We start from the raw sequence: 24,588 nt of genomic DNA on the forward strand, positions 1-24,588 counted from the left end.
CTTGCCCGAGGGCCTGCTGCAGTGGTGCTTCCAGTCATCCAACGACACAGGCTCAGTGGTTTTCCTCCTGTGAAACACATCAATGATAGAGGAGCTGATAATTAATAGAATTTCACTTCCTTGAAATCAGGGAGTCTTGGGTGCTTAAAGCCTTCTAGTTATCTTGAAAAATATAGAATCTTCTTATATTGCCTTCATTTGGCAAATAAAAGGATTATGTATGCAGTAGGCTTACTGTTTTGTGTGAAATGCAGTTATCACTTACTTTGAAAAGCAAAAACTGGGCTGGGCGCAGTGGCTCATGCCTGTAATCCCAGCACTTTGGGAGGCCAAGGCAGATCACCTGAGGTTGGGAGTTCGAAGACTAGCCTGACCAACATGGAGAAACCCCATCTCTATTAAAAATACAAAAAATTAGCCGGGCGTGGTGGCGCATGCCTGTAATCCCAGCTCCTCAGGAAGGCTGAGGCAGGAGAATCTCTTGAACCCGGGAGGTGGAGGTTACGGTGAGCAGAGATCGCGCCATTGATTGCACTCCAGCCTGGGCAACAAGAGCAAAAATCGGTCTCAAAAAAAAAAAAAAAGAAAAGAAAAGAAAAGCAAAAACTGTTTCTGGACCTAAAATTTGTGAATGCCAAATATTAGCTTTGCCTAGGCTTCTCTTTTGTTACAGAAATAGTGTCTACTTGGTCATTTCAGTAGGTAGAAGGACATCTGAAAGTTAAGACCTTTCTGTTTAAAAAGAAATAACTGAAAGTCTTTTATTTGAAAGGATCTTTGTTCTATTACCAACCCTACCTTTTCCCTTGTAATCTTGTCAAAGTAATTATTTGAACATATAGTGTAAGCAGTATAAACTATTTTGGTTAGAAATTATTACAATTATGGGATATTAATGATGCTTTTATCTTTCTCTTACTTTGTCATTTACCCCTTGGCTGTTTTTGATGGAATATTTGCCTTGTAGTGTCGCCCTTTTCTGCATTTTATGTTGTTGTAGTACTTAAAAAAAATATTTGTAGAGAAGGGGGTCTCACCATGTTGTTCAGGCTGGTCTTGAGCTCCTGGCTTCAAGTGATCCTCCTGCCTTGGCCTCTCAAAGTGCTTGGATTATAGGCATGAGCCACTGCACCCAGCCTTGTTGTAGTACTTTTGAGAGACCTTATTTAGCATGTTGTTTGCGGTTTTGTTTGCTGTTTAGTGTTCTCAGCAGGTCTCAGAAATGATCTGCATTTTAGTCTTCCTGATTTTCTGGTACAGTTCTCTTTAACAATGTGCAGTGCGGAGCTCCTAGGGTGTGTGTGTGTGTGTTGTGGTGTGGAGTCGGGGAGTAAAGAGAACGCAATAGTTAGATATTGTCAATCTCTTCCAGCCAAAGACCACCAGGAACACACTTGCAGTTGAACAAGGTGGGTTTATTGTTGCAGTGGGAGAGAACACACGCCATGGGGAACTGGGGAGTTAGGGTTGCAGCCTGTCCTCATGCCTGGCCGTGACCTCCCAAGGTGCTCAGAGATACTCAGCCCACGTCATTGCCCGGCTTTCTGGAGAAGCCTGGAGCAGATTCACTTACCCGGTACCCAGTCTCTGTTCATACTTTCTTTGCTGTTGGATTTGTGGTGAATTCTTTAAAACCAGATACATTTTGCCTTTGACTTAAAGAGCATGAAGTGGTGGCAGAATTACTCATCTGTTGCTTATGATTTTAGTGGAACACCTTAACTGAGGGATTGGCAAATGGTCTGCTTTTTGCTCCTGAACTAGGAATGTTTTTTATTTGTTTGTTTTAAGATCAGGTCTCTCTCTGTCATCCAGGCAGGAATGCAGTGATGTGATCATGGCTCACTGCAGCCTTGAACTCCTGGGCTCAAACGATCCTCCTGCCTCAGCCTCCGAAGTAGCTAGGACTACAGGCACGTGCCACCATGCCCAGCTAATGTTTAAACATTTTTTGTAGAGATGGTATCTATGTTGCCCAGGCTGATCTCAAACTCCTGGCCTAAAATGATCCTCTCACCTCAGCCTTCCAAAGTCCTGAGACTACTGATATGAGCCACCTCACTTGGCCAAGAATGGTTTTTATGAGGAGTTGTAAAAACAAAACAAAACAAACAGAGGTCTTTTATGTCCTTTTATAGGGAAAGTTGGCAGATACCTTGCATTACTGGCCCGGGTATGATGTTCTCAATTTTATTATGAAACATTGTGTGTTAGTCCGTTCTCACACTGCTATAAAGAACTACCTGAGACAGGATAATTTATGAAGAAAAGAGGTTGAATTGACTCACAGTTCCATAGGCTATATAGGAAGCTTGGCTAGGAGGCCTTAGGAAACTTATAATCATGGCAGAAGGTGAAGGGGAAGCAAGCATGTCTTACTGTAGCGGAGCAGTAGAGAGAGAACAAAAGGGGGAGTGCCATACACACACACTTTTTTTTAACTGCTCCTTGCAGAGCAGGGCTAACCCATAGGCAGGGTGTCCAGAGTAGCCACACACACACTTATACCCATCAGATCTCATGAGAACTCACTCACTATCACCAGAACAGCAAGGGAGAAATCTGCCTCCATGATCCAATTACCTCCCACCAGGTCCCTCTCCAACACTGGGAACTACAACTTGAGATGAGATTTGAGTGGGGACACAGAGCCAAACCATATCACATTACCTTTTCAGTATTTATGTTATCTTTTTTTACAGACTTTTACCTTTTTTCTCTTAATTTTTAGAAGTAGATGGAGTATAGGCTAATCTAGTGCCTGTGCGGCAGAGTTGGCACTGAGCTCAATGGGGGATAGAAGAGGGGGAATGGCACCGCCTGGAGGCCCCCTCCTCACCTTGACTACTTAAGTCTGACCTGAAGTATTTCCCAAAGAAGGCTGGTCCTTTTTTGGTCCTTTTAGTGATGCTGAATATTTTGTGCCTCGTAAACACATGTTCATTTAAACCAGGCTAAGGACAACTTGACAAGTTTTCAAGCTAGAGGAAATTTCCTCAGTGATCTAAGGCTGCTTGACAATAAAAGGTACCCCCATCCTGACAGTGTACCACCAAGAATTTTTGATCCAGATTTTTTTTTATATCTTTCTTTGTCTGCTTTTTTCAAGTATAATTTACATACCATAACATTCACTTATTCTTTTTTTTTTTTTTTTTTTTTTGAGATGGAATCTTGCTCTGTCACCCAGGCTGGAGTGCAGTGGCGTGGTCTTGGCTCACTGCAACCTCCGCCTCCTGGGTTCACACCATTCTCCTGCCTCAGCCTCCCGAGTAGCTGGGACTACAGGCGCCCGCCACCACACCCAGCTAATTTTTTGTATTTTCAGTAGAGACGGGGTTTCACCATGTTAGCCAGGATGGTCTCGATCTCCTGACCTTGTGATCCACCTGCCTCAGCCTCCCAAAGTGCTGGGATTACAGGCATGAGCCACCGTGCCCGACCAACATTCACTCCTTCTTGGTGATTTTTAGTGAATTCATAGAGTTGTGGAATCATCTCTACAATATAGTTTTGGAACATGTCTGCAACCCCAGAAAGTTTCCTCATGCCTGTTTAGAACCATTCCCACTCCTACTCCCGGCCCGAGGCAGCAACTCATCTGCTTTCTTCCTCAACAGATTTTCTTGTAGACAATTCAAATAAATGGAATCATACAATATGTAGTCTTTTACATCTGGCTTCCTTTACCTAGCATAGTGTTTTTGAGGTCCATCCATGTTATAACACGTATCAGTAGTTTGTTCCTTTTTATTGTCTAATAGTGTTTCATTGTATGGATATGCCACATTTTGTTTTTCCATTCACTAGTCGATGGACATTTGGATTGTTTCCAGTTTTTAGCTATTAAGAATATTGCTGCTGTCAGTGCTCACTGACAAGTCTTTGTGTGGACGTATTTTCTTTGTTGTTGTTGTTCTGCAATTTCTTTTTTTTTTAATCTAAGTTCCAGGATACATGTGCAGAACATGCAGGTTTATTACATAGGTATACATGTGCCATGGTGGTTTGCTTCCCCTATCAACCTATCCTCTAGGTTTTAAGCCCTGCATTCATTAACTTTGTCCTGATGCTGTCCCTCTCCTCGCCCCCGACTCCCCTGACAGTCCTGGTGTGTGTTGTGCCCCTCGCTGTATCCATGTGTTCACTTGTTCAACTCCCACTTATGAGTGAGAACATGCAGTGTTTGGTTTTCTGTTCCTGTGTTAGTTTGCTGAGGATGATGGCTTCCACCTTCATCCATGTCCCTGCAAAGGACATGATCTCATTTCTTTTTGTGGCTGCATAGTATTCCATGGTGTATATGTACCACATTTTCCAGTCTATCACTGATGGGCACTTGGGTTGGTTCCATGTCTTTGCTATTGTAAATAGTGCTGTAATAAACATATGTGTGCATGTGGACATATATTTTCATTTCTCTTGGGTGCTTGGGTGGAGTAGAATTGCTGGATCATATGGTAAATTTGTTTAAAAAACAAATTTTTTTTTTTTGAGATGGAGTCTCACTCTATCGCCAATCCAGGCTGGAGTGCAGGGATGTGATCTTGGCTCACTGTAACCTCTGCTGCCCAGGTTCAAGTGATGATCCTGCCTCAGCCTCCCAAGTATTTGGGATTACAGGCACCTGCCATTGTGCCTGGCTAATTTTTGTGTTTTTTGTAGAAACAGGGTTTCACCATCTCAGCCATGCTGGTCTTGAAGTCCTGACCTCATGATCCACCCCCTTGGCCTCCCAAAGTGCTGGGATTTCAGGTGTGAGCCACCACTACCGGCCTGTTTAGCTTTTTTTTTTTTTTTTTTTTTGAGGAGTTTTGCTCTGTCACCCAGGCTGGAGTGCAGTGGCACTATCATGGCTCACTGCAGCCTCTGCCTCCCGGGTTCAAGCAATTCTCCTGCCTCAGCCTCCTGAGAAGCTGGGACTACAGGTATGTGCTGCCATGCCCGACTAATTTTTGTATTTTTAGTAGAGATGAGGTTTCACCATGTTGGCCAGGATGGTCTTGATCTCCTGACCTTGTGATCCACCAGCGTTGGCCTCCCGAAGTGCTAGAATTACAGGCATGAGCCACCGCGCCTGGCCCTGTTTAGCTTTTTAAGAAACTGCCCAGCTGTTTTCCAAAGTGACTGTCTCATTTTATGTACCCATCAGCAATGCATGAGGATGCCAGTTTCTCCACACATCCATGCCAACACTTGATACTATCTTTTTTATTATAGCAATTCCAGTGGTTGTGTACTAGCATTTTGTGGTTTTAATTTGTATTTCTCTAATGCCTAATTATGTTAAATATCTTTTATTTTTAAATATGATTATTAACCATTTATATATATTTTCTGAGAAATGTTTATTTAAATCTTTTGCCCAGTTCTTAATTGGGTTGTCCATCTTATTATTGAATTATAAGAGTTCTTTATATATTCTGGATATACATAATTTATCAGCTATGTGATTTACATGTATTTTCTCCCAGTCTGTACCTTGTCTTTTCATTCTCCTAATGACATCTTGTCTTAGTCTGTTTGTGCTGCTATAATGAAATGGCTGACACTGGGAAATCTATAAAGAATAGAAACTTATTTCTCATAGTTCTGGAGGCTGGGAAGTCCAAGATTAAGGTGCTACCAGATGGTGTGTCTGTTAAGGGCTCACTCTCCACTTCCAAGATGGCCCCTGTTGCTGCATCCTCTGGAGGGGAGGAACACTGTGACAGAAGGGCAAAAAGGAACCTAACTCCCTCCATCAAGCTCTTTTGTGAGAACATGAGGGCTTGCCTCCCAAAAGGCTCCATCTCCCAACACTTGGGGATTAAGTTTCAGCATGCATTTTGGAGAGAACAAAAAACATTCAAACCATAGGATATGTTTTGAAGGGCAAAACTTACTAATTTTGATGAAGCCTAACTTACCTACTTTTTTTTCTTTAATGAATCATGCTTTTGGAGTTATAGCTAAGAGTGTTTAGCCTATGGTTTTGTAGTTTTAATTCTTTTTTTTTTTTTTTTTTGAGACAGAGTCTTGCTCTTCTCGCCCAGCCTGGAGTGCAGGGGCACAATCTTGGCTCACTGCAACCTCCGCCTCCTGGGTTCAAGCGATTCTCCTGCTTCAGCCTCCCAAGTAGCTGGGATTACAGGTGCCTGCCACCACGCCTGGCTAGTTTTTTGTATGCATAGGAGAGATGGGGTTTCCCCATGTTGACCAGGCTGGTCTTGAACTCCTGACCTCAGGTAATCCACCTGCCTCAGCCCCCCAAAGTGTTGGGATTACAGGTGTGAGTCACTGTGCCCGACCGAGATCTATGCCCTTTCTTGTACTGATTACTTGATAGTTGCAGCTTTATGGTAAGTTGGAAGTCAGATAGTGTTGGTACTCCAACTTAGTGTTTTTCAAAATAGTTTTTGAAACTCTTTGAAATGAGATCCTTTGAATTGCCACATAAATTTTGGGTTTAGTTGTGAATTCCTGCAAAAATCCTTCTGGGGCTTTGATAGAGATTACATTGAATTTATCAATTTGGGAAGAATTGCTATCTTGACAATATTAAGTCTTCTTGTCATTTAATGTCTCTGTTTATTTAGATCTTTAATTTCTTTCAGTGATGTTTTGCATATTCAGTGAGCAAATCTTGTACTTCTTTGTTAAATTTATTCCCAAGTATTTTATTCTTTTTTTATGTTATTATATACAGACTTATTTTCTTAGTTTTATTTTTGGATTGTTTCTTGCTAGTATCTAGAAATAAAATAATTTTTGTATATTTTTTCTGTATCCTATATACTTATTAAACTTATTCTTGTAGTTTTTAGTGGATTCCTTGGCATTTTCTACATACTGTATCATGTTATCTGTGAATAGACAGTTTTACATCTTCCTTTCTAATCCAGATTCTGTTTGTTTCAACATTGCCTCAGCTAGAATACCCAGTACAGTATTAAACAGAAGTGACAAGAACAGAAATCATTGAATTATTTCTGACCTTAGGGGGGAGCTTTTAGCCTTTTACAATTAAATATTATGTTGGCTGTGGATTTGGGGTAGATAAATCCTTTATCAAGTTGGAGAAGTTCCCTTGTATTTTCTGTGTCTACTGAGATGATCACATGGTTTGTGTCCTTTATTAGTGTGGTGTATTACATAAATTAATTATTGGACATTAAGCCAACCTTGCATTCCTGTGGTAAATCTCTTTTAGTCATGGTGTATGGTGGTTTTTTTATGTTGTTGGATTTTGTTCACTAATATTCTAAGGGTTTTCTGTTATTTTTATAATTGGTCTATAGTTTTCTTTTCTTGTGATGTCCTTTTATGACTTTGTAATTAGGCAAATGTTGGCCTTAGAGAATGAGGTCCTTCTTCCTCTATATTCTGAAAGAATCCGTGAAGGATTTATTTCTGTCTTCTTTGAGTATTTGATAGAATTCAACAGTGAAAGCCTTTTGGTCCTGGGGTTTTCTTTGTGGGAAGATTTTAAATTTCAAATTCAACTTCCTTACTTGCTGTGCATCTGTTCAGATTTTCTGTTTTCTTGTGTCAGTTTTGGTAAATTGTGTCTTTCTAGGAATTTATCCAGGTTATCTAAGTCTTCTAGTATGTCGACATAAAATTGTTCATAATATTCCCTTCTTTTAATTTCTTTGGGATTGGCAGTGATGCCCTCTTTCATTCTTAATTTTGATAATTTGTGTCTTCTCTTTTTTTCTTGATCATTAACTAAGGTTTGGGTCGGGCCTGGTGGCTCATACCTGTAATCCCAGCACTTTGAGAGGCTGAGGTGACAGGATCACTTGAGACCAGAAGTTCAAGACCAGCCTGGGCAACATAGGGAGACTCCATCTCTACAGATTAAAAAAAAAAAAAAAAAAACTAGCCAGTGTGGTAGTATGTGTCTGTGGTTCCAGCTACTCAGAAGTCTGAGGCTGGAGGATCATCCTGAGCCCATTATGTCAAGGCTACAGTGAGCTGGGATAGTGCCATTGCACTCCAGCCTAGGTAACAGAGTGAGACCCTGTCTGTAAAAATAAATAAATAAGATTTGTTATTTTTCTTGATTGTTTTGAAAAACCCTACTTCTGGCAAGGTGTATATAGGCTGCTCCAGGAACATGTGCACAGCTGCCTACCCTGTGCCTTTCTTGTTAAAATGTAGCATACCATTTTAATTCTTCTGAATTTTTCTTTTTACTATTTTCTCTGTGTGTGTGTGTGTGTGTGTGTGTATGTGTGTGTGTGTGTATGTGTGTGTGTGTTTATAGTGGTTGCTGTAGGGTTTATAAAATGCATCCTAACTTATCACAAATGATTTCAGATTATTAATATTAACTTCTATTAAAATGCAGAAATTTCACTCCAGCATAGCTTCATTTCCTCTTCCCTCTGTTGTGCTATTTTTATCATTCATATATATGAATATATAAAATATATTAAAAAAGAGAAAATAAGATGCATATATGCATCTATATATGTTATAAACCCAACAACCTATAGTTTTATCATGGTTTTAAATGATATTATTTAATGAAATTAAGAGAAATCTTTATACTAACCAACATATTTATCATATCCTGTGCTCTTTATTTCTTTCTGTGGATTTGAGCTCCCATCTTAGTTCAGTCTGATTAGAAGTCATTTACCATAAGCTGTTAGTGCCTGAAGACAGTGAGGGTTTAACATTTAGCATTTTGACTAGACAGCAAAACTACATCACACCTAAATTATGTCCAAAAGCAGTTGTTTTATAAATTTATATAGTTTAAACTTAAGTTGATAATATAGTTATAGCTAACTTTAGAACTGTTTTAAGGCAGCAAGCCTTTATCTTACTGATCATGTGTTTTGGATATAAATTGCATCAAGTTTCGGCCGGGCACGGTGGCGCACACCTGTAATCCCAGCACTTTGGGAGCACAAGGCAGGTGGATCACCTGAGGTCAGGAGTTTGAGACCAGCCTGGCCAACATAGTGAAATCCTGTCTCTACTAAAAATACAAAAATTTGCTGGGCATGTTGGTGTATGCCTATAATCCCACCTACTTGGGACGCTGAAGGAGGAGAATCACTTGAACCTGGGAGGCGGAGGTTGCAGTGAGCCTAGATCGCCCCATTGCACTCCACCTTGGGCCCCAAAAGCGAAACTCTGTCTCAAAAAAAAAATTGCATGAAATTTCACCATTGAGTTGCTCCTTTTTGTGAATTCAAGAAGTCATCTTAATTATTGCCCAGGTATATCATGACATCATTAAAGACTTTCTGTTAGCAACAGCAGCCTTATTTCTCAAATTGTGGTTAAAAACCAGTTTTGCTAATTGATGATAATATTGTAATAATATGAATTGTTGCATAGCTTGGCTAACTAACTGGATAGTCAGATTAACTCTTTTTTTCTAGCTGTGTAGCTCAGAGATAGTACCTCAAAAAAAGCTAGATCTGTGAATAATTCCGCTATTAACATGAGTGTACAGATGTCTTTTTGGGAACCTGTTTTTAATCCTTTTGATTCTATACCCACAAGTAATTGACTGGATCATATCATTATTCATTTTTAATTTTTTTGAGGAACTGCCATCTCTTTTCTATAGTGGTTGCACTATTTTACATTCTCAGTAGTGCACAGGGTTCCAATTTTTCACATTCTTGCTAACACTTGTTATTTGTATTACTTTCTTTTCAATGGTAGCCATTTTTTTTTTTTTTTAAGAGACTGTAACTTTGAACTCCTGGACTCAAGCTATCCTCCTACCTCAGCCTCCCAAGTAGCTAGGACTATAGGCATGCGCCACCACAACCAGCTAATTAAAAACATTTTTTCTTTGTAGAGACAGGGTATTGCCATGCTGCCCAGGCTATCTTAAACTCCTGGCCTCACATGATCATCCCATCTCAGCTTCCCAAAGCGCTAGGATTATAGGCATGAACCACTCCACGTGGATCATTTTTTAATTGGACGATTTGTATTTTTTGTTGTTGAGTTGTAGGCATTCTTTATATATTCTGGATATTAACCCCTTGTCAGATATATGATTTCCATATACAGGCATACCTTGAAGATATTTTGGGTTCAATTCCAAACTACCACAATAAAAAGAATATTACGATAGCGAGTCACATGAATTTTTTGGTCTCCCAGTGCATATAAAAGTTATGTTTATACTATGCTGTAATCTATTAAGTGTGAAATAGCATTATGTCTAAAAAAAATGGATTATCTTAATTAAAAAATAATTTGGCTGGGTGCGGTGGCTCACGCCTGTAATCCCAGCACTTTGGGAGGCCAAGGCGGGCGAATCACGAGGTCAGGAGATCAAGACCATCCTGGCTAACACAGTGAAACCCCGTCTCTACTAAAAATACAAAAACCAAAAATTAGCTGGTCGTGGTGGCGGGTGCCTGTAGTCCCAGCCAGCCAAGAGGCTGAGGCGGAAAATGGCGTGAACCCGGGAGGCGGAGGTTGCAGTGAGCCAAGATTGCGCCACTGCACTCCAGCCTGGGTGACAGAGCGAGACTCCATCTCAAAAAATAAAAATAAAAATAAAAAAATAATAATTTATGGCCAGGCATGGTGGCACATACCTCTAATCCTAGCACTTTCGGAGGCCAAGGTGGGAAGATCGCTTGAGCCTAAGAGTTCAAGAGCAGCATGGCAAAGAATACAGTGAGACCTTAGCTCAAAAAAAAAAAAAAATGCTGAGTGTGGTGGCACACGCCTGTAGTCTCACCTACTCAAGGAGGCTGAGATGGGAGAAGAGCTTGAGCCCAGGGGTCTGATGACTGCATGTCAGCCTGGGTGACAGAGAGAGACTCTGTCTCAAAATAAATAAATAAATGAATAATCTATTTATTTATTCCTAAAAATTGCTTACCGTTATCAGCCTTCAATGAGTTGTAATCTTTTTTTTTTTTTTTTTTTTTTTTTTAAAGACGGAGTCTCTCTCTGTCACCCAGGCTGGAGTGCAGTGGCATGATCTCAACTCTCTGCAACTTCTGTCTACCAGGTTTAAGGGATCCTCCTGCCTTAGCCTCCTGAATAGCTGGGATTACAGGCACATGCCACCACGCCCAGCTAATTTTTGTCTTTTTAGTAGAGATGGGGTTTCACCATGTTGGCCAGGCTGGTCTCGAACTACTGACCTCAAGTGATCTGCCGGCCTCAGCCTCCCAAACTGCTGGGATTATAGGCATGAGCCACTGTACCCAGCTGTGAGTTGTAATCTTTTTACTGGTGGAGGGTCTTGCCTTGATGCCAGTGGCTGCTGATTGATCACAGTGGTGGTTGCTGAAGGCCGGAGTGGCTGTGGCAATTTCTTTTCTTTTTTTTTTTTTTGAAACGGAGTCTCACCCTGTTGCCTAGGCTGGAGTGCAGTGGCGTGATCTCAGCTCACCGTAAGCTCCACCTCCCAGGTTCATGCCATTCTCCTGCCTCAGCCTCCCAAGTAGGTGGGACCACAGGCACCCGCCACCACACCCAGCCAATTTTTTGTATTTTTAGTAGAGATGGGGTTTCACCACATTAGCCAGATGGTCTCGATCTCCTGACCTCATGATCCACCTGCCTCGGCCTCCCTCCCAAAGTGCTGGGACTATAGGCATGAGCCACCGCGCCTGGCTGGCAGTTTCTTAAAATAAGACATCAGGCTGGGTGTGGTGGCTTATGCCTGTAATCCCAGCACTTTGGGAGGCGAAGGCAGGCGGATCATGAGGTCAAGAGATTGAGACCATCCTGGCCAACATAGTGAAACCCCGTCTCTACTAAAAATACAAAAAAATTAGCTGGGCCTGGTGGCATGCTCCTGTAGTCCCAGCTACTTGGGAGGCTGAGGCAGGAGAATCACTTGAATCCGGGAGGTGGAGGTTGCAGTGAGCCAAGATCGTGCCACTGCACTCCAGCCTGGCAACAGAGTGAGACTCCATCTCAAAAAAAATAAATAATAAATAATAAATAATTTTAAAAAAAGACATCAATGAGGTTTCCGCAGGGACTGACTCTTCCTTTAATGAAAGATTGCTCTGTAGCGTGCAGTGCTGTTTGCTAACATTTTACCCACAGTAGACTTCTTCCAGAGTTGGAGTCAGTCCTTTCAAACTCTGGTGCTGCTTTATCAGCTAAGTTTATGTACTATTCTAAATTCTTGTAGTCATTTCAACAGTTTTCACAGCATCTTCACTGGGAGTAGATTCCATCGGAAGGAACCACTTTCTTTGGTCATCCCTAAGAAGTAGCTCCTCATCTGTTCAAGTTTGATCCTGAGATTGCAACAATTCAGTCCCATCTTCAGGCTCCACTTCTCTTGCTGTTTCTACCACATCTGCAATGACTTCCTCCACTGAAGTCCTGAACCTCACAAAGTCATTCATGAGGGTTGGAATATACTTATTCCAAATTGCTGTTAATATTGGTATTTTGACCTCCTCTTGTGAATCATGAATGTTCTTAGTTGCATCTAGAATGGTGAATCCTTTCCAGGAGATTATCAATTTACTTTTCCTAGATCCATCAAAGGAGACATATTTATGGCAGCTGTAGCCTTTAAAAATGTATTTCTTAGGCCAGGCACAGTGGCTTACCCCTGTAATCCCAGCACTGTGGGAGGCTGAGTCGGGTGGATCACAAGGTCAGGAGATCGAGACCATCCTGGCTAACATGGTGAAACCCCTTCTCTATTAAAAATACAAAACATTAGCCAGGCGTGGTGGCGGGCACCTGTAGTCCCAGCTACTGGGGAGGCTGAGGCAGGAGAATGGCGTGAACCCAGGAGGCGGAGCTTGCAGTGAGCTGAGATCACGCCACTGCACTCCAGCCTGGGCAATAGAGCGAGACTCTGTCTCAAAAAAAAAAAAAATGTATTTCTTAAATAATAAGACTTGAAATTACTCTATGATCCATGGATTGCAGAACTGATGTGTTAGCAGGCATGAAAACAGCTTTCATCTCCATGTATATCTCCATCAGAGCTCTTACGTGACCAGGTACATTGTCAATGAGCAGTAATCTTTTGAAAGGAACCCTTTTGTTTCTGATAAGTAGATCTGAACAGCGAGTTTTAAATATTCAGTAAACCATGCTGTAAACAGATGTACTATCATCACGACTCTTGTTTTTCCATTCACAGAACACAGGCAGAGGAGATTTAGCATAATTCTTTTTTTTTTTTTTTTTTTTTTGAGACAGAGTTTCACTCTTGTTGCCCAGGCTGGAGTGCAATGGCACAATATTGGCTCACCGCAACCTCCACCTCCCGAGTTCAAGGGATTCTCCTGCCTCAGCCTCCTAGGTAGCTGGAATTACAGGCATACACCACCATGCCCGGCTAATTTTTTGTATTTTTACTAGAGATGGGGTTTCTCTCCACGTTGGTCAGGCTGATCTCAAACTCCCGACCTCAGGTGATCTGCCCGCCTCGGCCTCCCAAAGTGCTGGGATTACAGGTGTGAGCCACTGCGCCCAGCCTATTTAGCATAATTCTTAAGGGCCTTAGGATTTTTGGAGTGGTCGGTGAGCATTCCTTCCATTTAAAGTTACCAGCTGCATTATCCCCTAACAAGAGCATTAACCTGTCTTCTGAAGCTTTGAAGCCAGGCAAAGAAGCCAGCTTTGACTTCTCTCTCGCTTGAGTCCTAAATGGCATCTTTTTCCAGGAGGAGGTTGTTTCTTCTCCATTGAAAATTTGTTCATCAATGATCTTAGCTAGGTCTTCTGGAGAACCTGACACAGCTTCTGCATCAGAACTTGCTGCTCCACCTTGCCGTTTTATGCTATGGAGATGGCTTCTTTCATTAAACCTCATGAATCAACCTCTGCTAGCTTCAGACTTCTGCAACTTCTTCACCTCTCTCAGCCTTCACGGAATTGCAGAGAGTTAGGGCCTTGCTGTGGATTAGGTTTTGGCTTAAGGGATTGTTCTGGCTGCTTAGATCTTCTATCCAGGCCACTACAACTTCCTCCATATCAGCAATAAGGCTGTTTGTTTTCTTATCATTAATGTGTTCACTGAAATAGCACTTTTAATTTCCTTAAGTAACTTTTCCTTTGTGTTCACAACTTGGCTAACTGTTGCAAGAGACCTAACCTTCAGTCTGCCTTGGCTTTTGACATGCCTTCCTCACCAAGCCTAATCATTCCTAACTTTTGACTTAAAGTGAGAGACGTGGGACTCTTCCTTTCACTTTCACTTTCTTTTAGCAAGGAAGGTTGTTAAGGTTGGTAAATGGCCTAATTTCAATATTGTTATGTCTCAGGGAATAAGGAGGCCTGAAGAGAGGAAGAGGGACTAGGACATGGCCAGTGAGTGGAGCAGTTAGAACACACACATTTATTAAGTCCACTATCTTATATGTGTGTGGTTCATGGTGCCACAAAACAATTACTGTAATAACATGAAAGATCACTGATCACAGAGCAGCATAACAAATATAATAATGAAAAAGTTTGAAATATCATGAGAATTACCAAAATGTGACACAGAGACAGGAAGCGAGAACATGCTGTTGGAAAAATGATACCAATAGACTTGCTTGATGGAAGATTGCTGCAAACCTTTGATTTTTTTGTTGTTGTTGTTCCCAAAACAAACGCCTGTAATCCCAGCACTTTGGGAGGCCGAGGCGGGCAGATCACCTGAGGTCAGGAGTTCGAGACCAGCCTGGCCAACATGGTGAAACCCTGTCTCTACTAAAAATACAAAAATTAGTTGGGCATGGTGGTGGGCGCCTGTAATCCCAACTACTATGGAGGCTGAGGCAGAGAATCTCTTGAACCTGAGAGGCAGAGGAGGCAGTGAGCCGAGATCATTTCATTGCACTCCAGCCTGGGCAACAAGAGCGAAACACTGTCTCAAACAAAACAAAACAACAAAACAAATGCAATATCTGCAAGACACAATAAAACAGTGTAATAAAGTGAGGTATGCCTATATTTTCTCTTATTCTGTGGGTTGCCTTTTCTCTCTTTTGTGATCTCTGATGCTGTCCAATTCATTTTTTTCTTTTATTTTCATATCCAAAAAAATCATTGCAAGATCCAGTGTCATCAAGCTTTTCCCCTATGTTTTCTCTAAACATTTTATGATTTTAATTGTTGGGGTTTTTTTTAACCTGTGAACTTTTTACTGGCCTCCTGCTCCCCAAAGAGTACCCTGCTTCTGCTGGCTCAATTCCTCAGAACTTTGGTGTCATTGGTCTCAAACACCACATTGCTGTCCACTATCCTGCAGGTGGTGGTCTTTTGGATGGTTTGCATGGAGTTGCTGCTGTCTAGGGCCTCACCAAGATTGAAGTCCTCCCCATCTTCCAGCAGGCGGCGGTAGGTGGTGATCTCAGCCTCCAGCTTGACCGGGATGTTCCAGGCCTCATACTCCTGGGCCTGGTGCTGTCCCTCTGCCCAGGTCTGTGCCAGCTTCGACTCCAGGTACAGTAGGACCCTGTTGAGCTGTTCCATCTGCATGGTATAGCAGGCCTCCATCTCTCTCAGGCTGTTCTCCAAGTTGGTCTTCAGATTTCTCATCAAGTCCAGGCCAGTCTCCAAGAACTAGACTGGACATCTCAGCTCCATGAGTGTCATCTCAGCAGCTCTGATCTTGGTGGACTGCATGGTGACCACTGTGGTGCTCTCCTCAGTCTGCTGGGACCAGTACCTGTCCAGCTTCTCTAGGTTCTTCTGAGCCAGCTTGTCGTATTGGGCCCAGATATCTGCCATGATCTTGCCAAGGTCCTGATATTTGGACATCTGCCTCCACAGTCAACCCAAAGCTAGCAATAGGGGCTTGTAGGCCTTTTACTCCTTCTTCATGGTTCTTCTTCATGAAGAGCAGCTCCTCCTTGAGAGTCTCAATCTTTGTCTTCAGCCACAGCCCAGAGACATTGGTGTCATCAGTGACCTTGCAGAGCCCATGGATGTCGCTCCTCACAGACTGGCGCATGGCCAGCTTTGTCTCATACTTGACTCTAAAGTCAGCAGCAGCAAGATGGGCATTGTCAGTGTGCAGAACAATGAAGGCATTGTCCACAGAATTTGCAAAGATCTGAGCCATCAGCTTCTCAGTGTTCTTGAAGTAATGGCCCAGTCTCTGACCTGGGGTCCCTTCTTCTCCAGGTGCTCCCAGTTTTTGCTCTCCAGCCTCTAATTCTCAGTCTCCAGGCTTTTCACTCTGCCCAGGTAGGCCAGGCGGTCGTTCAGGCTTCGCATGGTCTCCTTCTCATTCTAGGTGCCCCCTATTTCCGCCAGACCCCTGGCCATCCAAGTGGCCAGGGCCCCGGACCCCAAGCCACCCTGGAAACTGGTGGAGCAGGACACAAAGATCTGGGAGCCCAAACCCCTTACATCTGCATAGATGCCAGCTGGACTGCTGATCGACCGGGTACTGTAGCTGGGTGGCTGGATGGATCCCAGGGACTTGTAGTTAGTAGAGAAGGTAGTGGAGTGAGTGGTGAAACTCATGCTGTCTGGGGAGGAAAGTGAGAGAACAGGACTCAGGTTCTGCCTCTGATTTTAGTTTTTATGTTTAGGTCTTTAATCCATTTTGAGTTACTTTTTGTATATGGTATAAGGTAAGGGTCCAATTTTATTCTTTTGTGGACCTAGTTTTCCCAGTATTATTTGTTGAAAAGAGTATTCTTTTTTCTCATTGAATGCTCTTAGTACCCTTGTCAAGGATCATTTGATCATATATGTGAAGGTTCATTTTTGGGTTCTCTCTTATATTCCATTGGTGTCTATGTTTCTATGCTGTTACCATACATTTGCTTTCTTTAACTTCGTAACGAGGTTTAAATTCAGGAAGTGTGAGATCATCCAACCTTGTTCATCTTTATCAAGATTATTTTGGCTATTTGAGGTCCTTTGAGATTCCATATACATTTTAGGATGGATTTTTCTATTTTTATAAAAAATGTGTTTGGGCCTATTGAGTTTTTTGAGGCACTTTTATCAAATCAGTGCATGCAGCTGTTTTTAGACTTTCTTCTGTTTCATTGATCTATGTGTCTTATGACAATAACATAGGTTTTATTAATAGCTTTATAGTATGTCTCAACATTAGGTATTGTAAGTCTTCCAGCTTTGCTCTTTTCCAAATTTGTTATGTCTAATCTTTGTCCTCTGCATTTCCGTATTCATTATAGCATCATTTTATTTTCCACCAAACAAACAAAAGATGCTGGGCCAGGGTGGTGGCTCACACCTGTTATCCCAGCACTTCAACAGGCTAAGATGGAAGGATTGCATGAGGCCAGGAGTTTGAGACCAGCCTGGGCAGCATAGCAAGACCTAGTCTCTAAAAAAAAAAAAAAAAAAAAAAAACAAAATTTAAAAATTAGACTGGACATGGTGGCTCACGCCTGTAATCCCAGGACTTTGGGAGGCTGAGGCAGGTGAATCACTTGAGGTCAAGAGTTTGAGACCAGCTTGGCCAACATGGTGAAACCCCATCTCTACAAAAAAATACAAAAATTAGGTGGGTGTGATGGCATGTGCCCGTAATCCCAGATACTCGGGGGGCTGAGGCAGGAGAATCACTTGAACCTGGGAGGTGGAGGCTGCATTGAGCTGAGATCATGCCACTGCACTCCAGCCTGGGCAACAGAAAGAGACTGTGTCTCAAAAAGGAAGAAAGAAAGAAAGAAAAATTAGCTGAGTGTGGCAGTGCATGCCTATAGTCCCAACTACTTGGGAGGCTGAGGCAGGAGGATCACTTGGGCCCAGGAATTTGAGGTTGCAATGAGCTATGAGTGCTCCACTGTACTCCAGCCTGGGTGACAAAGTGAGGCCCTGTATCTATAAAAAAAAAAGAAAGAAGGAAAAGGATGCTGGGATTTTGATTGGGATTGCATTGAACCTGTAGATAATTTATGCAGAAATGACATCTTGGCAATTTTAAGCGTTCTGATCCATGAATATGGTATGCCCCTTCTTTTATTTAAGCCTTTACTTTCTTTCAGGAATATTTTATAGTGTAGAGACTTTGCTTACCCTTTGTTAAATTTACTCCAAAATGCTATGTTTTGGGTGGTGGTATGAATTTTTTTTTTTTTTTTTTTTGAGACAGTCTTACTTGTCGGTCAGGCTAGAGTGCAGTGGCACAATCTTGGCTCACTGCAACCTCCGCCTCCCAGGCTCAAGCAATTCTCCTGCCTCAGCTTCCCAAGTAGCTGGGATTACAGGAGTGTGCCACTATGCCCGGCTAATTTTTGTATTTTTAGTAGAGATGGGGTTTCACCATGTTGGCCAGGCTGGTCTTGAACTCCTGACCTCAGGTAATCTGCCTGCCTCAGCTTCCCAAAGTGCTGGGATTACAGGTGTGAGCCACCATGCCTGGCCTGAATTCTTTTTTATATTTCCAAATTGTTTGCTGCTAGTATCTCAAAAATCAGTTGATTTTTTTTTGAGACCTGTTTTCACTTTGTCACCAAGGCTGGAGTGCAGTGGCATCATCTTGGCTCACTGCAACCTCTGCCTCCTGGGTTCAAGAGATTCTCCTGCCTCAGCCTCTCAAGTAGCTGGAATTACAGGCACCTGCCACCAAGCCCGGCTAATTTTTGTATTTTTAGTAGAGGTGGGGTTTCACCATGTTGACCAGACTGGTCTCAAACTCCTGACCTCAAGAGATCCACCTGCCTCAGCCTCCCGAAGTGCTGGGAATACAGGTGTGAGCCACTGTGCCCAGCCCAATTGAAATTTTTGTAGGTTGTCTTTGCATCTTGCCACACTCCTGTAGTCACCTATTAATTCTAATAGTTGTTTTGTAGATTTGTAGATTCTGCAGGATTTTCTTTGTAAATAATTATGTTGTCTGTGAGTTAAGACAGGTTTACTTCCTTTTTTGATCTTTAAGCCTTTTCTTTTTCTTGCCTTATCACACTAGCTATGTTATTCTCAGTGTCAAAACAAGTGGTCAGAGAAATAATCCTTGTGTTGTTCCCAATCTTTGTGGGAAGCAATATTTTAATATTTTATGTTAGCTCTAAATTTTGTATAGATTCCAAAATCAAAATTTAGTTCATTGCTACACGTAGAAACAATATGGATTTCTTGCCAGAGAATGGATGCCAAATATTTTGTCTAGAACTGTACTGCCCTATTGGACATTAGCTGCATGGGGCTGTTTAACATTTAAATTAATTAAAGTTAAATAAAAGTATAAATTCAGTTCCTGAAATATCTGGCTAGATACATCTTAAGTGCTTAGTAGCCACATATAACTATTATCTGCTGTGATGGATGCAAATGTAGAATATATCCAACATTGTAGAAAATTCCATTTGTCAGCATTGGTCTAGAATTTAAGACAAATTTGGAGAAGTTGGTTTAATGTGAAGGGATAGTTGTAGTCTTTCTTGAAAATTGGAGACCACACAGAAAAGGAGTGTCTTATGTTTTTGCTGACTTATCCAGAAAAGTATTTTAAAACTAGAAGAAACCAATTTAAAAGAGAGGCTTGCTTCAGTAGAACTAATTTCTCATTGTTATTCACATATTTCTATGAATAGTTGCATACTTTTATATTCTGAAGAAGAATTTAATGCATACAAGCTCTTCTCAATATTTAGACATTAAGGTATGGGTAATTACTACTCTGGCAGCATCTTTCAGACCCTGTTAATCAGATTAGCAGTACAACCTAAAGTAATATTAAAAGAATTCAGAATTAAGAGTATACGAATTTGTCTTTCAGATTTTTAATTTGTCTTTCTCTAATCTCTATTATATCAAATACTAGCTGGGAAGACACTTCAGATCTTTAATATTGAGATGAAGAGTAAAATGAAGGCTCATACTATGGCAGAAGAGGTGATTTTCTGGAAATGGGTTTCTGTGAACACTGTTGCCTTGGTGACCAAGACCACGGTCTACCACTGGAGCATGGAAGGTGACTCCCAGCCCATGAAGATGTTTGATAGACATATCAGTCTGGCGGGCTGCCAGGTGATTCACTACCGGACTGATGAGTACCAGAAGTGGCTGCTCCTCATAGGCATCTCGGCTCAGGTAAGCCTTGAGCTGCCTTTAGGGGCTGGTCTGATGTAATTTCAAAGCCCAATATTAGAATGGAGTGGTTAAATCATTAGAAGCTGGTTATAGGGCCAGGTGCGGTGGCTCATGCCTGTAATCCCAGCACTTTGGGAGGCCGAGGCGGGCGGATCTCTTGAGGTCAGGGGTTTGAGGTTGCAGTGAGCCGAGATTGCGCCACTGCACTCCAACCTGGGCAACAGAGCAAGACCCCGTCTCAAAAAAAAAAAAAAAAAAAAAAAAAAAAGAAGTTGGTTATAGGTATAAGGCAAAAGTAGGCCTGGAACTGAGAGAAATAGAGATTACAAAGAAATCTGAACTTGGATCAAATAATCTTAATTTACCTTTGGCCTATCAACTACTACTGCATTCCATCAGGTTACTGATGTTCATTGTATAAACTATTTCTAGCACTGTTTTGAGAGGTTGTTGAGGAATTTTATAGAGTAATTTGGAACCCATAGATTTATAAGAAGTAGTCCTTCGGGAAGACAAGAGAGGGCTAGACATCCTGCCCACTGCGTCCCAGCCAGGGCAGGGAGGGACCGTGGCCCATGGGGTCAAGGGGCCCTGATGTGCACAGCTGCCGCAGGGAGGAAGGTCTTGGGGAAATGGGCGGTCAGCTGGCCTGTCCTTGGTGAGTGCACACACTGCCCACACACACCACGGCCCACACACAGCGCGGCCTTCCTGGCGTCTCTGGCCCCCGCGTGTTTGCAACGTAGATATTGTGTCAAAGTCCCAGCGTCTAGATGGTTAACATAGAGCTGCTTCTGTGTAAATGCTGCTTATTTTAAACACTAAAAAGCGATTAATTTTATGGGAAAAAAAAGAAGTAGTTCTTAGACTGTATTTTAAGGACTTACTGGAATGTTACTAACTCATATTCTATTGTACTGAAAGCAGTATCTTTCCGTCCTCCTTTTTTTTTTTTTTTTTTTTTTGAGATGGAGTCTCACTGTGTCACCCAGGCTGGAGTGTAGTGGTGCGATCTCGGCTCACTACAAGCTCCGCCTCCCGGGTTCATGCCATTCTCCTGCCTCAGCCTCCCCAGTAGCTGGGACTACAGGCACCTGCCACCACACCCGGCTAATTTTTTGTATTTTTAGTAGAGAAGGGGTTTCTCCATGTTAGCCAGGGTGGTCTCGATCTCCTGACCTCGTGGTCCACCTGCCTTGGCCTCCCAAAGTGCTGGGATTACAGGTGTGAGCCACCGCGCCCGACCCCTTTTTTCATTCCTGGTGGCTAATTCAGTCACCAGTTACTTGAGGACTACAGGATGTTTACACTTGGGACATAGATCTTAATCATTCAATCCTGATGACCAGTGAATGATTTGTCTATATCCTAGTGGGGAAGGTGTATCTGCACAATTCTAGTAATTAAGGAACTGTCACATGTTTGAAGAGAATACTGTGGGAGTCATGAGAGAGCAGCTTAAGTCAAGACAGCCCACAACACAGGGGATCTAAGCTGCATTTTGCTAGCTATTAAAGTGCACTTTGGAAGGATGCAGTGTATGCAAAGGCACAGGATAGAGGAAAATGGCTCTTTCTGGGAGTCTGGGGTCATCCACTGTGGATGATACCTATAGGTAAGCATATTAGGTAGCTAGAGGGGCAAGACTTAGAGAGATGAGTGGGGGCCAGACTGCAGGCAATGGGAATTATGTAGCAGGTTTTGAGTGAGAGTGATGTAATTAATTTTCCTTCTTAGCAGCATAGTGGAATGGAAAATATGCTATCATTGATGTTGGAGATGGACCGCCACAAAGACTGGAGGCCAGGAGACTAGTTGAAAGGCAGATACAGGAACAAAACCATGTAATCTGTTCTGGAGTAGAGACACGTATGAGAAAGGTTAAGAATACGCAAAAAGGGAAGGATTACTTCCATTTCTGGAACCCTCTCTTCCATTTCTGCAACCCCCAGAAGAAATGAAGCATGTGTGACTAGATGAAGGTAGTGGCATTGCAGATATATAGGTTAGACAAGACCTAAGACTTTGGCTTACTTAACCTGATAAAGGGCCTCTACAACAAATACAACTAACATCTTACTTCATGTTGAAAAACTGAAAGCTTTCCCCCAAGGATCAGAAACAAGACAAGGATGTCTTCTCTTGCTACTTCTGTTCAGCTTTGGACTAGAGATTCTATCCAGGGCAGTTAGGTGAGAAAAACATAAAAGGCATCTAGATTTAGGCTGGGCACGGTGTCTCACGCCTGTAATCCCAGCACTTTAGGAGGCCGAGGTGGGCGGATCACGAGGTCAGGAGATCGAGACCATCCTGGTTAACACGGTGAAACCCCGTCTCTACTAAAAATACAAAAAATTAGCCGGGCACGGTGGCAGGCACCTGTAGTCCCAGCTACTCAGGAGGCTGAGGCAGGAGAATGGCATGAACCCGGGAGGTGGAGCTTGCAGTGACCGAGATAGCGCCACTGCAGTCTGGCCTGGGCGAAAGAGTGAGACTACATCTCAAAAAAAAAAAAAAAAAAAAAAAAGGCATCTAGATTTAAATGGAAGAATTAAAGCTGTCTCTATTTGCAGATGACATAAGCTTGTATATGGAAATCCTAAGGAATCTAGTAAAAAACTATTAGAACTAATAAACAAATTGAGCAAGGTTACAGAATACAATATCAGTATGCAAACATCAACTGTGTTCCTAAACATTTGCAATGAACAATCCAAAAATGAAATCAGGAAAGCAATCTCATTCATAATAACATCAAAAAGAATAAAATACTTAGAGGTAAACTTAATTTAAAAAGTGCAAAAGTTACATTCTGAAAACTACAAAACATGGTTGGAAGTAATTAAAGAAGATCTAAATCAAAAAATATCCCATGTTCATGGACTCGAAGATTTAATACTTCTAGGATGGAAGTACTCCTCAAATTGGGCTACAAATTCAACATAATCTCTATTGGAATACCAGCTAGCTTCTTTGTAGAAATTGACAAGATAATCCTAAAATTTATGTGGAATTGCAAGGAACCCAGAATAGCCAAAACAACCATAAAACAAATAAACAAAATTTGGAGTACTTATACTTCCCAATTTTAAAACTTGCCACAAACCTACAGTGATCAAGAATGTGGTACTGGCTGGGCTCAGTGACTCATGCCTGTAATCCCAGCACTTTGGGAGGTTGAGGAAGGTGGATAACCTGAGCTCAGGAGTTTGAGACCAGTCTAGGCAACATGGCAAAACCCATTTTTTACAAAATTTGCAAAAACTAGCCAGGCATGATGACATGCACCTGTAGTTCCAGCTACTCTGGAGGTTGAGGTGGGAGAATTGCTTGAGCCTGGCAGGTGGAGGTTGCAGTGAACTGAGATTGCACCACTACACTCCAGCCTGGGTGACAGAGTGAGACCTTGTCTAAAAATAAATAAAGTTAAAAAAAATAGAATGTGGTACTAACTTAAGAATAGATGACAAACAAATTAGCTTGGTGTGGTGGCATGCACCTGTAGTCCTGGCTACCTGGGAGGCTCAGGCAGGAGAATTGCTTGAGCCCAGGAGTTCAAGGTTACAGTGAGCCATGATCATGTCTTTGCATTCCAGCCTGGGCAATAGAACAAGACCCTGTCTCTAAAATTAAAAAAAATAAAATAAAATAAATGAGTCCCAGAAAAGTGATGTGCCCAAAAGCCAGGTTTTCTTTTCCTTTTTTTTCTTTTTTCTTTTTCTGAGACGGAGTCTCGCTCTGTCACCCAGGCTGGAGTGCAGTGGCGCAAACTCAGCTCACTGCAACCTCTACCTTCCAGATTCAAGTGATTCTCCTGCCTCAGCCTCCCGAGTAGCTGGGACTACAGGTGTGTGTCACTATGCCCAGCTAATTTTTGCGTTTTTAGTAGAGACAGTGTTTCACCATGTTGGCCAGGCTGGCCTCGAACTCCTGACCTCAAGTGATCTGCCCACCTCAGCCTCCCAAAGTTCTGGGATTACAGGTGTAAGCCACCGCGCCCGGCCCATTTATTTGTATTCACCTTTAATAATAATATGCCATGAAAAACCTTAGCATATCATCAGTCATTCTAAAGGGAAGATTGCTTTTGCATGGTACCTGGCGATTTTTTTTTTAAGTTTCAAAATCAGCTTTGATGGTTTGTGAACAGGGTATGAAAGTTAATTTTCTGATTAAAGGGAAAGGAAACCAAATAAAAATTATCAAAACCTAGCCATACCATCAACTCAGAAATAAATTTAAATTTACTCAAGGTTATTTCTTTTTTTTTCTTTTCTTTTGAGACAGAACCTTGCTCTGTTGCCCAGGCTGGAGTGCAATGGCACGATCTCGGCTCACTGCAACCTCCACCTCCTAGGTTCAAGTGATTCTCCTGTCTCAGCCTCCCCAGTATCTGAGATTATAGATGTGCACCACTACGCCTGGCTAATTTTTTTTGTATTTTTAGTAGAGACAGGGTTTCACCATGTTGGCCAGGCTGGTCTCAAACTACTCAAGGTTATTTCTAATAAGTTATGAACATATTTCTCTGAATCAAAATATCAGTAGAGTGCAAATATATATTTTAAAATGCATTAATTTTAATTTCTTAATTTTAATTTTAATTTTTTTTATTTG

At 42.0% G+C, this 24,588-nt stretch overlaps 1 protein-coding gene and 1 non-coding gene across 5 annotated transcripts in view; one reads left to right on the forward strand and one right to left on the reverse strand.

Moving 5' to 3' along the window:
* Window positions 1–24,588, forward strand: part of CLTCL1 (clathrin heavy chain like 1) — a 111,956-nt gene that overhangs the window by 16,737 nt on the left and 70,631 nt on the right. For all 4 annotated transcript variants that reach the window (XM_055253582.2, XM_055253583.2, XM_063623338.1 and 1 more), the window contains exon 3: window positions 19,703–19,971. In XM_055253582.2, coding sequence (XP_055109557.2) covers window positions 19,703–19,971 — 269 coding nt within the window. The remainder of the gene's footprint in view (window positions 1–19,702; window positions 19,972–24,588) is intronic.
* On the reverse strand, window positions 23,981–24,107 carry LOC129468709 (small nucleolar RNA SNORA15). The gene has a single exon (XR_008652787.1). It is a non-coding gene; the product is annotated as a small nucleolar RNA SNORA15 (small nucleolar RNA).

Source organism: Symphalangus syndactylus, chromosome 18 (assembly GCF_028878055.3).
Source record: "Symphalangus syndactylus isolate Jambi chromosome 18, NHGRI_mSymSyn1-v2.1_pri, whole genome shotgun sequence".
In the NCBI taxonomy this organism is placed as follows: domain Eukaryota; kingdom Metazoa; phylum Chordata; class Mammalia; order Primates; family Hylobatidae; genus Symphalangus; species Symphalangus syndactylus.